Here is a 17,544-nt window from a genome sequence, read left to right as displayed (position 1 = left end):
GCCACTCTCACCTAGCATCTAGGTTACTGCAGTAGATTCCTGACCATTCCACCTCCATGCCTCCATCCCCCAGTTCTCAGCACAGCAGTCAGAGTAACTCATTTAAAAATCAAAGTCATATCAGATCACTTCTCTGCAAACTTGTAGTGCCTTCCACTCAGAGCAAAAGTCAGAGCCCCCTCAATAGCTTCAAAGGGTCCACCTGCTCTGCAGCCCACACCCCTGCCCTCTCACCTCCTCCCCTCCACTCTTACCCCATCAGGCTGTAGCAGCTGTTCCTTGAACACATGGGCACATTCCAGGGTCTTGGAAGCTGCTTGGATGTTTGGCCGTGTATCCACGTGGATGCTACAGAGCCACGCCCACCCCTCGCCACTGCAAGTCTTCACTCCAGTGTCACTTTCCCTGGCTGTGCTATTTAAAATGACAGCCCCCTCTACCAGCCTCCCTGGCCTCCTTTTCTGTTTTTGTCTTCATAGCACTTATAACCAAGACATACCGTATACTTTTCTTATTTATTTGTTTCTCCCCAACTAGAACGTGAGCTCCACCAAAGCTGAGACTTTTGTGTTTGGTTGGTTCACTGCTAGCTGGGCCCCACTCACCACCCCGCAGCCCGTTCCTAACAGCTGCTCCCAAAGTGTGCTCCAGGGATCCTTGGTGGGGGGGACTCTTTTGAGGGGTCTGTGAAGTCAAAAACATTTTCATGATAATACTAGGATACTATTTGCTTTCCTGCTCTCATTCTGTCAGGAGTGCCCAAGGGAGTATTTCAGGGGCACGTGATAGTGATGTGGCAGCAAATTGAGTGAGGAGCAGCTTCAAGAATCCACCAGTTTGGGACTTCCCTGGTGGCGCAGTAGTTGACAGTCCACCTGCCAATGCAGGGGACACGAGTTCGAACCCTGATCCGGGAAGATCCCACATGCCGTGGAGCAACGAAGCCCGTGCACCACAACTACTGAGCCTGTGCTCTAGAGCCCGTGAGCCACAACTGCTGAGCCTGCGTGCCACAACTACTGAAGCCTGCGTGCCTAGAGCCCGTGCTCTGCAACAAGAGAAGCCACCACAATGAGAAGCCCACGCACCACAACAAAGACTATCCCCTGCTCACAGCAACTAGAGAAAGCCCATGCACAGCAACAAAGACCCAAAGCAGCCAAAAAAATAAATAAATAAAATAAATTTAAGAATCCACCAGTTCTTCTCATCAGCCAGACATTAACATTTGCAAAAATGTAAAGCCCATGCCACTCTTCCCCCTCAATTTTTTGGGGAAAATTTTTAACAAAAAATATTTATGTTAACATGTAAATCTATTATTGTTATTTCTAAATGAGTTAATAAATATTTAAAATATGTCTTAATTTCTTATGTAGTAAATAACTGATAGATATAATCCCCCAAAACAAAAACTCTAAGGTCCTCAAAAGTTTTTAAGAGTGAAAAGGAATCCTGAGACCAAAAACTTGGAGAACCACTGGCTTACACAACCTCTCAGTAAAGAGATGTCAAATGAACGAATGAACTTTTTGATTTAACCTGAGAGACCTCGCCTTGGTGGTCTGGCTTCTGCAAGCTTCCCTGGCCTCCTCCTCTCCCCCATCTGCCTGTCCTTGGCTCTAGCTATGCTGACCTGCTGTCCCCCTGGCACCTTCATGGGCATCTGAAACCCCTTGTCCATTTCAGAAATTCTTACTTATCCATTACGTGCATCAAATGGACTCAGTTCAAACTCACCTCCTCCAGGAAGCCTTCCTTGCCCATGATTTAGCGTTTCCTATTCTCTAGTGCCTCTGCACAATTACCTCTACCCCAGTGTTTCCCCAGCTCCACTGCATTTGTTGGTGTGCAGGTGTGTCTTACCAGACTGAGCTTCTTGAGGGCAGGAACTAGGTCTTACCTTTTTATTCCCAGTGCCTGGTACATACTAGGCACTTACTAAATATATGTTGAATCAGTGAGTGTTGCCTTAGAATTCAGAATAGGGACTCTCTTTCCCTTGATTTATCCTTGGACCGAAGTGCCTCTAAAGGGGAAATGGTTTCTGGCATCTGATTTGAGTCTTGAGATGTCAGGGTTACAACAGTACTGCATCTTTACTGGGAAAGGAGAAGTAACATTTATTGAGCACCTGCTGGGTGCCAGGAACTTTTGCACGGTATCTTGCTTCAGGGGCATTGTAGTTCATTAGGCCACTGTGAACTGGCTTGGGCTCTAACCACTTTCCATATGGCTTCTGTGGGGAGAATGTGGTCTGGGAGCTAAGCTAAACTTCCTGTGAACTTTTGGGACTAATGCATTTGCATCATGTATGCAGACTGTGAAGTTGTTGAGATCAGAGATGGTATGGTATATGTGTTGCTGGGTCCTGCCACCACGCCCTGCATGCACTGGGTAGTAAATATCCAGAATGATCTGTTCAGTGGGCATAGTTAGTATTGTAAATAGCAGTACCAGTGAGGGCTTCCCATTGGTGATTTCATAGGTGATCACAAGTGGAGAAAGATCTCTATAGCTGGGGTGATCCAGGAAGGCTTTCCAGGGGAGGAGGCTTTGAGCTGAGCTTTGGGGGATGGGCATTAGCCTCTTTCAGCTTTGTTATTTCCAGAAAACAGTTGGTCTCCTTCCCACAGCTGCTGTGGGAGGCTGGGAGGTGTGTGCCTTGATCAGGGCAGAAAGGGCATCTCTGTCCCCTGTAGGACCTTTCTCATGCAGGAGTGTGACGTCTCCTGGCCAGGTGGGAAAGCAGGGGTAGACCCATGGAGAAGGACTCAGTAGAGGAGAGGACTTTGGACCACCCACGGTCTGCTCATGGCCAGGGTTCTAACAAGGGCTCTCTGGGCATGAGTTGCCATGGGCTCCCAGAGCAGTGAAGGGATGCTAGGGCTTGTGGCCAAACATCTCCCTTTTGGAGCAGGGAAATTGAGTCCCAGAGAGGGGAAGGGAGACTTACCCAAAGTTGCATGGGAGTTAGCGACAGAGCTGGGATTAAAGTTCAGGGCTCCCCTCTCATCCTCCCCCCACCCTGCCCCCCAGTTCTCCTTCCAGTGTGTCATGCTGCCTCCTTTTCCCTTTTGCCCTTTGACCTCTTTGGAGTCTCGAGCCTTTGGAGTGGGGGCAATTTATATTCTTTGTCATGCCAGGCATTGACACTTGTGGTCTGATTGCCTCCTCTGCCTTCCAGCCTTCGTTCAGGGACAAAGGGCTCTGTTCAGATGTGGGATTTTGTGCAAAGAATGAACCAAGGGCCATATATATATATAGCAATTCGATTTATTTTTTCTTAGCTATAAAACTACATCTAACATTAAAAACAAGAAACATACAACAGTAAGCTCTGTCATTGCCACAGTTGTGTGGAGACAGCCCTTAGTTTATATCTGCCCAGCGCAGCCAGGTGTCCCCCGGGGAAAAGGCAGCCCTGGCTGTGGGGCCTCACTGCCTTCTGCACCTGCGGCTGGAATTTCCTGCATCTCCCCCCGCACCCCCCATGTCTACTCCCCAAACTCCTGTTCCCTTCTGTGCAGCTCCCTTCTTTATTGTGGCTTCTCTCAGCAGCCCGGAGGGTCAGGGAGAGTTGAGATCATGGGGGACTCCACCTTCCTGCCCCCTTCCCTGAAATTCCTCTTGCCGCCACTTTGGAAAGAATGGGGGATGCCTGGCCCAGTTCCTGGTGGGCAGCTGAGGGTTTTGAAAGGCTGCTGGGACCTGAACTGGAGGCTGTCTAGGACAAAGCCCCCTTGTCACCTCTGTGAGCCTGTGTCTGCTTTTAGAGGGTCTGAGGGAAGGGGAGACCTGGGCCATCTTACTCACTCCCGCCCGTGGCCTGCAGCTCTGAGCAAGGGAGCCTTAGCCAGCCCGGCTAGAGAAAGAAGGGAGGGGAGACCAGCAGTGGTTTGGCACAGGGTGTACTGCTGAGTGTACCCCAGCAAGGGGCGCCCTACCTGGGCTGAGATCTGGGAAGATAATCACCCAGGCACCGTGGGAAAACAGCCCTGGGAGGTGGGTTCTGACTCTCTTGGTTCAGACACATGGAAGGTGGAGAGAAGGAAAGGGGTCCAGAGACAGAAGGGAAAAGAAAACCAGGGAGAAGAGTGTGTTGGGTGGAGGTGATATGCTCTTGACTCTCCTTTGCCCCTTGGCTGTTTCTGTGGTTTTCAGATTAACCAGATAAGTCATCGTATCCTTAAGCCTCAGAGGGCTCTACTCTGGAATGGCATCACTAGTTTCTTCTTTGGGCTCATGGGCATCTGAAGCAATAGCATTTCTCAGATTCATTCCTCCGACAGATCTATCGGGCCAGTCCCTGTGCTGACGGAGCGTCCAGTGGTGTGAAGTCAAACTCCTGTGCATCCTCCAAGGCTCAGTTCCAGTGGGCCTGCTCTGATTTCCCAGGAGGAAGTGACTGCCAGGCCTCTTGTCTCAGAAGATTTTTACCACTTGTTTGTTACACCACTCCCCATTTGCCTGCCCCTAAACTCTTCCTAAAGAGAGTCCAGGGGCTTCCCTGGTGGCGCAGTGGTTGAGAATCTGCCTGCTAATGCAGGGCACATGGGTTCGAGCCCTGGTCTGGGAAGATCCCACATGCCGCGGAGCAACTATGCCTGTGCGCCACAACTACTGAGCCTGCGCGTCACAACTACTGAAGCCCACACGCCTAGAGCCCGTGCTCCGCAACAAGAGAGGCTGCGACAGTGAGAGGCCCGTGCACCGCAATGAAGAGTGGCCCCCACTCGCCGCAACTAGAGAAAACCCTCACACAGAAACGAAGACCCAACACAGCCAAAAATAATAAATAAATAAATAAATAAAATTTAAAGATACAAAGTTATTTGTAAATGTTGTCTGGAGCAGTTGCTCCAAGTGTTTAAAAAGAAGAAAAAAAAAAAAAAAAAGAGAGAGCCCAGGCTCTGTCAACTCTTACCCACAGTGTTTCATATGTTTGTGCTGGTTTGTGATTAGAAATTCCACTCTGCCCCAGCTGGGTTGAGTAGCTGGGGCTTGCAAACCTCCCAGCTTAGCTCTTTCACAGCCTGGAATGAGCTGTGTGCATGTGGGAGTCTTTTTTTTTTTTTTTTTTTTCCCAGCTGTAGGAATGTGGACGATCATCTAGTGAGAGAGAAAGTGACAAGGCAGACCTCTAAAAAACTTCACAATATAGGGAACAGACAACATGTGGGAGTCTTTTATTTGTTATTTTTATTTTTTAATTTAATTTTAATTTTTTTTTTTTAGAAATTCACGTTCTTTTATTTATTTATTTATTTCTTTATGACTGTGTTGGGTCTTCGTTTCTCTGCGAGGGCTTTCTCTAATTGTGGCAAGTGGGGACCACTCTTCATCGCGGTGCGCGGGCCTCTCACCATCGCGGCCTCTCTTGTTGCGGAGCACAGGCTCCAGACGCGCAGGCTCAGCAGTTGTGGCTCACGGGCCCAGTTGCTCCGTGGCATGTGGGCTCTTCCCAGACCAGGGCTCGAACCCGTGTCCCCTGCATTGGCAGGCAGATTCTCAACCACTGCGCCACCAGGGAAGCCCTAATTTTTATTTTAATTTGGGAATATAGTTGATTTACAAAGTTGTGTTCGTTTCAGGTGTATGGCAAAGGGATTCAGCTATACATATACATATATCCATTCTTTTTCAGAATTTTTTCTATTATAGGTTATTACAGAATATTGAGTAGAGTTCTGTGTACTATACAGTAAGTCCTTGTTGATCATCTATTTTGTATATAGTAATGTGTGTATGTTAATCCCAAACTCCTAATTTATCATGTGGGAGTCTTTTAAATCAAGTGTTTGTAACTGTTGGTGACAGGAGGGTAGCAAAACAGACTGGTGTATCCACTTTGCTTCTTAGAGAGATTTGTTTTCCCAAGGCCATGTTTCCCACCCTGGGCCTAGCTGGAGGGTCAGCCTGGGAAAGACTTCCACAAGTCTCTCCCCAGATCTGCCTAGACAGCCACAGAAGAGCTTGAGGGAGGTGGAGAGCACTGTTATTAGAGAGGTCATAATAAAGGTGATGTAAATAAAGAAGGAATAAATCATGCTTTTGGGCAGGAAGACCTGATAAAGATGTCGATTCTCCCCGAAGGGATCTATAGATTCAATGCGGTTCTAGTGAAACCTTACCAGGTTTTTTCATGGAACTTGATGCAATGATTCTAAAATATCTACACAAGAGTCAAGGTCTAAGAATATCCAGGACACTTCCGAAGAAGACAGGAAGGAGGGATGTGGCCTAGCAGATGCCATGGTGTGTTATAAAACTGTAGTCACTACACTAGGGAGGTTCGTTTTGGGACCGAGTGACCGATGGGAGAGTCAGTGTGTGACAGCAGAGTCATAGCACATCAGCGAGGACAGGAGGACTGGTTAATATGTGGTGCTTCTTACGTTCCAAACAAAAGCAGACTGTCAGAGGATGTCATGGACCAAGTGTTGCAGTTAACCAAGTTCTCTGCATTGAAGTCCAGTTTTTTAAAAGGAAAGAAGTCCAGGGTCAAGGCAGAGTTGACAGCAGAGTATCAGTGACAAAGACCAGAGGCTGGCTTTTTTGCTGGCAGTAGGAAGCAGTCTCTGCTGTTTCCTCCAGGGCTGGCTTTCCTTTGGGGTTGGGAGGAACCCCTTTCCTCAAGCACAGGCTGCCTGCACTTAGTGCTGGGGTCCAGGGCCCCAGAGCTTAGAATACTGCCCTGTAGTCCTGGAGGTGGGTCTGGCACCTTCCCAGGAGACAGAATAGGCCCTATATCCGTTTGGGTTGGGGGCGCTGGATCTGGTGTGTCCTGCTTTCCTTAGGGGCAAGAGGGATGGGATAATAGGAACTGAGCTTTCTTGGGGAAAGTGGGAAAAGAGGTTGCTTTCACCTGAATGAAGTCAGTGAGTATGAATTGAACTTCCTCTAGCTAGTGGCGGGATGGTTAGGGCACCTGACTCTTTAATAAGGGTGGTCTGTACTATCAGAAAGGAGCAAGGGGAGAATGGTAAGGGGCAGCGTCCAGTGAGAGCTGCTGTGGAGCTGTGCTGTCCAATACGGTGGCCACCAGCTACACGTGATCAAATCTAAACTACTTTAAATGAAGTAAAATTAAAAATTCGGCTCCCCAGGCACACAAGCCACATTTCAAGAGCTTACTAGCCACACATGGCTAGTGGCTACCATATTGGACGTTACTGTCATCACAGAACATTCTCTTGGGAGCACTGCTCTGCTATTGGCACCTTTGTATTTTGCAGAGACATTTCAGACCAGTTATCTCCCGGATCTAAGTGAAAGGCCCATCTGGTAGCCTTAGTGGCAGGCCAGACAGGTTTTGCCCACACATCCTGGCTCTGCCTCTCGTTAAGTTCTGTGACACTTAGCCTCACTGAGACTGGTCTGTAAAATGTGATTGGCTGTTTCTTAGATGTGCAAGGATGTGTGATGGTCAAGGGAGATCATGCTGGTATAGCACTTTGCAGGATGCTGGCACAGCATAATCACTCTGTACCTGGCGGCAGGCTTTACTATTTTACAGGTGAAAGGTGAGGGTCAAAGAGGCGAAGTGACATGGCCAAGGGCACCGAACTAATAAATGAAGGTCCAGAATGCCAACTCCCATCTCTTATCCTGCCTCTACTGCTCCTTCCAGCCCTAATCTGTGCATGAGAGAAGCTGATACAGAGTGTGCTGAGTAGGAGGTGGCTCTCTGCAGGGTGGGCTCAGCCTAGGGCCAGGCAGGTTCGTCCTGGGGCAGAAGAGCTGATGGATGTGAAGTCCGGGGTTTCTTGGACGGATGCAGGGGACCTGCTAGCCCCATCTTATTTAAAATCTCTCTCAGGCCTTGGAGTTTAGCTACTCCCCACATCCTTTCAAGCTCAAAACTCAGAAAAGTGCTTTGTTTGGGCCACACAGAACCCTGGAGCCTTGAGTGACCCATGAGATGGTTTCAGAGTGAAGCAGTTCTTGGGGCCTTCCAGGAAACACTGGCTCCTCCAGGAAGCCCACCTTGATTTTCTGATGTTTCCTTTCTCCCCCTCAGTTTTGTTCAAATTCCCAGAGCCTTCCCCATGGGAGGGATTGCAGCATGCTTCCTGTAGACCTGAGGTTCTTCCTCTTTTTTCGTGACAGGAACATTTCAGTTAAAGGCTAATGAAAGTAAAGATTGACTTTTTTCTCCATCCCCAGTTCAGAGACCCCTGAATTCCATCCATCAGGCCATAGAGATCATTTCTAGCCTCTTAATCTCCCCTCCTCCAGACTTAGCCCATTGTCTAGTCTTGGGACCCCTTGTGACCCCCAGGGTCTGGAACAAAATAGGTGCCTGGCATGTGCCTTTGTGGGTAAAAATAGGCCTTGCAGGTCCCCTCGAAGTACAGACCTGCCCCAGCTGGGGGTAAGCCAGCTGAGACCAGATGCTTCCTGAAGGAGGGGACGACGCAGGTGCTGGAATGCCTCACACGGCCTCCTGCTTCCCAGCAGCTGCGTGAAGCTGGGCCTCAGCCTGCAGAGGAAGAAGCCGGTTCCAGGCTGCAGGGCTCAGAGGGGACCTTTGGGCCTGGTTCACAATGGGCGACAGGGCTCCCATGCAGCCTGTTGAAGATGCCATGTGGCTTGCAAAGTCTGGGGCTCTGGTCCTGGCCCGTGGGCTACCAGCAGCATGTTCTTTGCCTCTTTGGCCCCAAATGGGCATGGCCGTGTGCCCCTCATCCCCAGCCATGTTTAGCTGAAGCTGTCCTGCTTGACAAATGGGCCATTTACTTCCTGCGCTGGAGCTGGAGTGGCCGGCCCCCGAAGAGAGACTATAAATAGCAGAGAAGAGTGGATGGGATTGCACGCTAGCATCAACAGTTAATTTTATACTCACATGGAAACATAAACTGATGTCCTTGGAGATGTAAATATCATTTGGAAATCTTGAAGTGCCTGGGAAGGGTATGCCGGCCTCTCCCCGTGCCTACTGCCCCTGGAACCCTTGAACGAGGAGCCCGGATCAGCGTGTGCTGTGTGCCAAGCCGCCTTGGGGACTGCCTGCTGGCCGCTGGGAGGGCTGGACCAGGAGACACGAGCCTGTGATGGCTCAGTACACAGTGGTGCGGGAGTCCAGAGGTTTGGGTCTGCGTTTGCCACAGTAGCTTTCCTATGGCTTTAGTGGTCTGGAAATGTTGCAAGGCTGACTAGCAAGGAAAATGTGATCTTTTGTAACAGGAGGGAGATCAGACCAAAGGAAATTTTGTTTCCTCCCGGCAAGGCTGTTCTGGAGTGTCCAGGGAACTTATAAAAATAGAAGAAGCCACTGACTGCCTTTACAAAGAGGGCTGGGGTCAATTCTGCTCAGAATGGAGGCCAATGACAGCTTTGGTGTTTTGGAGATGGTTTACAGTACTTTAGTCCAAAAGCATAGCCTCAAGCGGGAAGGAGGGAAGGGGACAGGCTAGGGCACTGGGAAGATGTCAGGGCCTGTGTCCATCCTGCCCAAGAAGAGCTTTTTTTTTTTTTTACAACAGGAAACATAGAACTCTCAAAAGTATATGGAATCAATCCTGAAAATATTAAGATGTTATCTTGTTGGTTCAGTGACAACCTGAGAATCGTACTTTCCACCGAGATAGAGGGTAAAGCCCCACCTCTGTTGCCCCCATGGCCTTGCATATTGGCTGCACTCCTGCCTGGGCTCTGAAGATGTCACCTCTTTGTGGGGTTCTTCTTTAACCGTCATCCCCAGCTCTGGGGTGGAAGGATCTCTGGGCTCTGTGTCTGGTTCAGGGTTAGGGTTGAGTGAGTGATTGAGTGATTTCTTGTAATTGCACTAATTCGGAAGGGGAGAATTTGGCTCTCTAAAGCTGCTTGCCCTTGTTCTCAGGGGACCCACAGGGCTTAGACCAGCCTTGAACAATGATTTCACCATGTTCTGGGTTTTGGAGCATGAACTGACCAAATAACTCTGGTTAATCTTTCTCTGTCAAAGGTAGATTTTATTTCCTGTGGTCCCCATTTTCCTATAGAGGGCTGTGTGTGTGTGTGTATATCCTGTCTTATAAATTCAAAAATTTACCAAACTGGGTAATTTGGATGACATCATTTCACTCACGGTTTTCCTGATATGGCCAACTTGTTAATAAGTGGCTCACAGCCAAGTTTGTCAATGCCTTTCGCACCTTGTGGCCCATGTGTGTTGGGAAGGCATTCCTTCCAGACCAGGGGAGTGGGTCTCAGTAGTCCCAGATTATCCTTTCAAACTAAGGGGAATGGCACGTAGCTGTGAAATACAGCAGAACCCTGGACCCGAGGGAGATGGCTTCCCAGTAATCCTCTGTTACCCAGTGTTTCTAAGTAAGGTTGGTCTGTTTGACTTTTGGTATCCCCGCCACTTGTCAAAGCTTAGGAGAAGCAGGCACTTCCCTTTACCCAGGACAGTCTTGGTGCTCTTCAGAAGGCAGTCAAGGGGGTCTACTTTGAGGGCACATTGTAGCCAATTTAAGGCGGGGGTTAGACCAGGAGTAACTCGAGGAGCCGACACCTCCTCAGTGTTCTGGATGTTGACTCTAGGGTAGCTGTGCTCATGGCACATCTGGCCCACATCTTGTCTGTATTATCCCTCATTTCCTTTACTCAGACCTTTGCTGACAGCACCATGGCTTCCAGCTCCTCTCCCACACTGCCTTCTGCTCTGTGAAGTCCAGTGTATCTGCTCTCGGGAATGTGTGGCCCGGAAAGTCAGAATCCTTGGACGGGAAGGAGGCTGGGTAGACAGCGGCAGACTCAAACCCAAGGGGATCTGTTGGGAAGCCTGGCTTGCATCCATTCGACAGACGTTTATTGTAAATGCCTGTTGTACTTCCTAAATGTCAGGACTGTTCTGGGTGCTGGCGTTGCCCGAAATGGTCGAAAATCCCTCCTAGCATGGAGCTTATGTTCTTGTCGGGAAGACAAACAATTAAAAAATAAAACAAAAAATGTAGTATGTTAAATACTTGCAATTACAAAGGAAAAACATAAAACAGGAAAATGGGATCAGGAGTTTCAAGGAGAGGGATTTTCTACATTTAAACAAGATGACCCCAAAGGCCTCACTGAGCAGGTAACAATTGAGCAAAGATGGGAAGGAGGTGAAGGAGGGAGCCGTAGAGCCATATGGAGATCAGGAGGAAGAGCATTCCAGGCAGTGGGAACAGCCTGTGCAAAGGCCCTGGGGTGGCACACTTCGTGTGTTTGACCAGCGGTGAGGAGCCCCATGCAGTTAAAGCAGAGTGAGGAAGTGGGGGGAGTGAGAAGTGAGCTCAGACAGGCTGTGTAGGCTGTGATTAGGGTTGTGGCTTTTACTCTTGGCGCATAGAGTACCAGCCTGCCCTGATTAGGTTTTGCCTGTCACTCTGGTATGGAGAACGGGGTGAAGGGGGCCAGTTAGAACACTATTGCGGATCCCAGTGCAATGTGGCAGTGCAGCCACGGACTCATCTGAGGGTTCGGGGTGATGTCAGCTGATAAGTCTCCCTGAAGATTTAGTATGAGAGTTTTCAGGCTGAGAGCAAAAAAAGGGGTCCCCCAAGGGCTTTTTTTTGCCTGGTTTTTTCTGATGGGTTGTTACAGTGGTCACCTTTCCACCGTTAGGAAAGTTGATGATGAAGAATTCCCTGGAAAAGCTCTCCTGCTCCAACTTTCGGCCTTCCCGATAGTCTTTCTGAAGATAAATTCCATGTTTATGGTGCCGAGTGAAATGCACATCTCCCTGAGCAGTTCTGAAATTTCCCTTGGTGACCTGCCTGTGTAATACACATCCCAGGGGCCCCAGGCTTTCAGACTTACAGTGTTTCCAGTTTCCTTATCTCACAAAAGCCTTGCAAAAACCTGTGGGGTGAGCAGGGCAGAAATGATAAACTTCAGCCATTTTTCAGATGAGAACACAGACTCATGTGGTCCAATGCCTATCCAACGCCCAGGGTTAGCAAGTGGCACAGCTGGGACTCGAACCCATGTTCTCTGACCCTCTAGCCAGTGGCATTTTCCCTGACTCGCCAGTACCTTCTTCTAAAGCAGCATTTCCAAATAGGGTCTGTATTAGTTTGCTAGGGCTGCCATAACAAAGTGCCGCAGACTGGGTGGCGTAAACAACAGAGGTTTGTTGTCTTGCAGTTCTGGAGGCCAGAAGTCCAAGATGAAGGTGTGGGCAGAGTTGGTTTTCTCTGAGGCCTCTCTCTTTGGGTTTGTAGATGGCTGTCCTCTCCCTGGGTCTTCACACGGTCTTCTCTCTGTGTGTGTCTGTGTCCTAATCTCCTCTTCTTCTAAGGACAACATTTGTATTGGATCAAGGCCTAGTCATAAGACCTCATTTTAACGTAATTACCTCTTTAAAGCCTCGGTCTCCAAGTACAGTCCCGTTCTGAGGTACTGGGGGTTAGGGCTTCAGCATGTGAATCTGGGGGGACACAGTTCAGCCCATAACAGGTTCCCTCACGTCCAGTCCCCTGAGGTGAGCCCCTCTAACGGCTGACACCACAGCCCTCGGACGAGCCCTTTGTAGGAAAATCACACGACTGCCAGTCTTTCTCCTCTCTCACTCCTTGCTTTCTTGCTGCAGCTGATCGGGGGCCTGGTCCTGTCAGTGGGGGTCTATGCAGAGGTCGAGAGGCAGAAATACAAAACCCTGGAAAGTGCGTTTCTGGCCCCGGCCATCATCCTCATCCTCCTGGGGGTTGTCATGTTCATCGTGTCCTTCATCGGCGTGCTGGCTTCCCTTCGCGACAACCTGTGCCTTCTCCAAGCGGTGAGTCCGCCCCACGCACCCCTCGGCCGCCGCTGGTGGTGGGGTCCTTGGCGTCCCCAGGAGAGCTGGGGACAGCACCCCTGGGCCCTTGGGCATCCCAGTTATTCAGTCCTTGCCTCAAACCAGCTCTTTCAGAGGGTTTCCTGGGTCAGCCTGTCTGTGCACGTTGGCCCAAGAGTGCCCAGCCTCCTCCACTTCTGCGTAGAAAGGCTGATTTGAATACTGTTCTTCTTACTTAAACCCTGTGTTGGCCTGGACTGTCGGTTGGAGGTGGGAGAAAGCACACTCAAATGAGAGCAAGCAAACCCAAGAAAAGTTGTTGGTGGTGAGTCAGTAGCTCACGTAACCAGCAGGCCCATACTGGGTCCGGGGGTTTAGACGCCGCCCTCGGGCTCTCTCTCTTGCCACCTCCCAGCTGGACGCCCGATGCTGTTCTCAGGCTCTCTTTGCAGTGGTGGCCAGCAGCCTCAGGCCAACAGTCCTTATGGTTCTTGATTCCGGGGAATCTTTCCTGGTAACTCTGGCCAAGGTCCTAGGACTCTGATGGGCCTGCTTGGCCAACTGCCTGCCCTGGGGTCAGGGGGGTGTCAACCCCCCTACCCCCCTTACTGGCGGGAGATGGATGGCTCCCCAAAGTGGGGGGTGCCGGGCAGGAGGATCTGTTTTCTCTGCATCCACGTGTGTGTTTGACCTCATTGTCCCCTTCACACGGGAAGCCCCTAAAAGCCCCTATGAGGATAGTCTCGGTGCTGCCTGAGCCTGGGAGTTATTGACATCAGTTTGGACAATGCCTGTTTCTGTGATAAAGGGGGGTGTATCCTCTAAGCCTCAGGCATCCCCTCGCCCACCCTGGGGGTCTGGGAAGCCACTGTGGAGAGCCTCTGCAGGCAGAGCTGGAAATGCTGCCCAGCCTGTCCCCTCTGGGTCAGCCAGAGCGAGGACCAGCTCTGCTTGTGGTGCGGGGTGGGTGGAGGGGATCGCGTCTCTCCACCTAGACCCTGCTGAGGACCCCGGGGACAAACCTTGATAACAGTCTGGCTGGGACAGCTGAGTCACTCTTCCTGACCACTAGCTCCAGCGACAGGCTTTCCCGGGAATGTCTGTCCACGTCCTGTGTCCTCACAGGAGGAAGGGGAGAAAGGCCCAGGAGCCGACACGAGCTCCGAGAGAGATGATTCTCCTTATTGCGCTTGACCTCGGAGCAGATGGCACTTCTCCTTCCCCTCTAGGTGAATCTCTGAATTTTGTTTTCCAGTTTATGTACATCCTTGGGATTTGCCTCATAATCGAGCTCATTGGTGGCGTGGTGGCCTTGATCTTCCGGAACCAGGTGGGCCTCTGGCGCATTTATTAGCCATGTGTATGCTAGTCACCCACTGTGTGTGTGTGCCCAGGGCTGCAAACTGGGGGTGCAGCAGAGAGCTGGGCAGATAATCCCTCGTGGAACATCCATTGGGCTGGGGCGACGGGCACTGAACAGGTAAACCGGAGAACAAGAAAACAAAACAGGCTGATAGTAGAGTGCCTGGGGTGGAGGCGGGGAGGATGCTGCTGAAAAGAAGCCAACCAGCTAAGGCTCAGAGGGAACAGAGGTCCAGGCGGAGGGAGCCACTGAGGCAGAGGGGAGCTTGGCGGGTCTGTGCACAGTGTGGAGTCCGCTTGACTGAAACAGGTGAGTGATGGGGAGGGGGTAGAAGGTGAAATTGGAAGGGCTGGCCAGGGCAGATCAGGTAGGGCCTTGGATTTTTGTTTTAAAGGCAGTAGGAAGCCTTTGGAGAGTTTTATGCTGGGAAGTGATGTGATCTGATTCACATTTTACTTGCTGCTGAATGGAGAGTGGACAGTAGGGAGACCAGCTGGGTGGACCTTAACCACAGGCATGTCTACACCCTTGGAATCCAGGGGTCTTCTTCCTGTTTTATGATGGAAGGGGAGATTCCCATCATATTGATGGAGTCATTGAGGCACAGAGAGGTTAAGAAGCCCTCCTAAGAGCGCACAGGAAGATGGAGGCAGCTCAGGGATGCTTTCCAATCTTTTTTTCAGTTTTTTTTTTCTCCCCTGCCCCAGCTTTATGGGGAATAATTGACAAATAAAATTGTGATGTATTTAAACTGTACAGTGTGATGATTTGATATATGTATACATTGTGAAAGGATTACCACAATCAAGTTAATTAATACATCCATCACCTCAAATAGTTAACTTTTTTTTTTTTTTTTTGGTGAGAATACTTAAGATCTGTTCCCTTAGCAAATTTCAAATGTATAATACAGTATTATTATTTTTTTTTTTTTTAAAAATAAATCCCGCCGACCATATAATACAGTATTATTAACTATAGTCAGCATGCTGTACATTAGATCCTCAGAGCTTATTCATCTTATAACTGGAAGTTTGTACCATTGACCAACATCTCCGTATTTCGCCCACTTCCTATCCTCTGGCAACCACTTTTCTACTCGCTGGTTCTATGAGTTTGACTTTTTTTTTTTTTTTTAGACTCCACATATAAGTCACTCCATATAGTGTTTGTCTTTCTCTGTCTGACTTATTTCACCTAGTATAACACCCTCGAGGTTCACCCATGTTGCCACAAGTGGCAGGTTTTCCTTCTTTTTTATGGCTGAATAATATTCCATTATATATACATTTTATATATATATATATATATACACACACACACAATGGAGAATATATGTATATCTATATATCTACATATCTGTATCTCTCTCTATATATGTATATATCTCACATCTTTATCCATTCATCTGGCAACAGACACTTAGGTTGTTTCCATATCTTGGCAATTGTGAATCATACTTCAATGAACATGAGAGTTCTTTTCCTGGCAGATAACTCTTTGAGATAGTAATTTCATTTCCTTTGGATATATACCTGCAAGTGGGATTGTACCACATATGGTAGTTCTATTTTTAATTTTTTGAGGAATCATCATACTGTTTTCCATAATGATTGTACCAATTTACACTCCCATCAACAGTGTACAAAGGTTCCCTTTTTTCCTCACCAACATTTGTCTCGTTTTTTGATAATAGACATTCCAACAGGAGTGAGATAATATCTCATTGTGGTTTCAGTTTGCATTTCCCTGATGTTTAGTGATGTTGAGCATCTTTTCATATACCTGTTGGCCATTTGTATGTCTTCTCTGGAAAAATATCTATTCAGGTTCTCTGCCTGGTTTTTACTCAGATTACAGTTGACCCTTGAACAACATGGGTTTGAAATGTGTATGTCCACTTATACACAGATTTTTTTCAATAAATATAGTACCCGTATTTCATTTTACAGATCTTTAAATAACTAACTGTGAGGAAAAGTTTATGTTCGGTTAGAGATCACAATATGTGGAGTCAAAAGAACTAGTGTTTGAGTCCTGATTCTATTTAAGCTGTTTTAGCTTCCTGCCCTTGGGTGAGTTATTTATCATTTCCTTTGTTTTTGAGGCAGAAATAGCAGTATGCAGATTTTCAACTGTGTTGGGTGTTGGCATCCCTAATCTCTGCAATGTTCAAGGGTCAACTGTATTTGTTTTTTTTGCTATTCAGTTGTAAGGGTTCCTTGTATATTTTGAATATTAACCTCTTATCAGATATATGGTTTACAAATATTTTCATAGTTTGCCTTTTTACTTTTTTGATTATTTTGCCGTGCAGAAACTTTTTTGTTTGATGTAGTCCCACTTATTTATTTTTGCTATAGGCGACATTGCCTATATGTTTGATGTCAGATCCAAAAAATCACTGCTAAGACCAATGTCAAGGAGTTTTTCCCTATATTTTCTTCTAGGAGTTCCACAATTTCAGGTCTTATATTTAAGTCTTTCATTCGTTTTGAGTTGATCTTTGTCTATGGTATAAGATAAGGGTCTAATTTCATTCTTTAGCATGTGGATTTCCAGTTTTCTCAACACCATTTATTAAAGAGATTGTCCTTTCCCTGTTGTATATTCTTGGCATCTTTGCTGGAAGTTAGTTGACCATATATGTGTGGGTTTATTTCCAGGCTCTCTATTCTGTTCCATTGACCTATGTGTCTATTTTTATGTCAGCACCATACTGTTTTGGTAACTATAGCTTTGCAATATTGAAATCATGAAGAGTGATGCCTCCAGCTTTGTTCTTCTTGCTCAAGATTGCTTTGGCTATTGGGGGTTTGTTGTGGGTCCATATGAATTTGAGGATATTTTTTTCTATTTCTGTGAAAGATGCCATCTGAATTTTGATAGCGATTGCATTGAATCTGTAGATTGCCTTGTCCCATTGGTTGTCTTTCCAATCTAGTTTTGCTACCTGTTCCTCCCTTTTTCTCTTTTCTACTTTTCAGACCATCTGCTCTGGGCTGGCAGTTCCAGGGTATTGGTTCATTTTTCAGCAGCCTTGAGGGGAGAGAGATGTTTATTCCATTTGCGAATGGAGATGCTTTTTTGTGCAGTCAGCAGGGCTCCTGGCCAGCCCACAGCTTTCCAGAGTTATGAGTGCTTTACTGACTGGAGCCCAGGTCCAGGCCAGGGTTAGCAGCGTCAGTGGTTTAATAAACAATCCCCTAAGTGAACAGCAGTTCTGGTTTCCCAGGTGCTTTCACAAAGGCGGATGACTTATGTTCCAGTGCCGGGTAGGTCAACAGGGGCTGTGACACCACTCCTTGCCAGGGAGAGAACTGAGCTAAGACGAAACCTCCAGGGACCCTTAGTCCTTACAGCTGAGGATACTGTGGGCCTGAGGTCAGGGGTGAGAGTTTCCATTATCCCCAAACCCTGAGGGCACCATGGGGTG

The 17,544-nt window shown here is 48.2% G+C and overlaps 1 protein-coding gene across 7 annotated transcripts in view; it reads left to right on the top strand.

Annotated features, from left to right (window-relative positions):
• Positions 1–17,544, top strand: part of TSPAN15 (tetraspanin 15) — an 82,678-nt gene that overhangs the window by 46,536 nt on the left and 18,598 nt on the right. For all 7 annotated transcript variants that reach the window (XM_036829107.1, XM_036829106.1, XM_036829105.1 and 4 more), the window contains exons 2-3: positions 12,560–12,745; positions 14,001–14,075. In XM_036829107.1, coding sequence (XP_036685002.1) covers positions 12,680–12,745; positions 14,001–14,075 — 141 coding nt within the window. In that variant the 5' untranslated portion in view covers positions 12,560–12,679. The remainder of the gene's footprint in view (positions 1–12,559; positions 12,746–14,000; positions 14,076–17,544) is intronic.

Source organism: Balaenoptera musculus, chromosome 16, assembly GCF_009873245.2.
Source record: "Balaenoptera musculus isolate JJ_BM4_2016_0621 chromosome 16, mBalMus1.pri.v3, whole genome shotgun sequence".
NCBI lineage: Eukaryota > Metazoa > Chordata > Mammalia > Artiodactyla > Balaenopteridae > Balaenoptera > Balaenoptera musculus.
The sequence above is the reverse complement of the archived record's forward strand: the minus strand, read 5'-3'. Positions and strand labels throughout refer to the sequence as shown.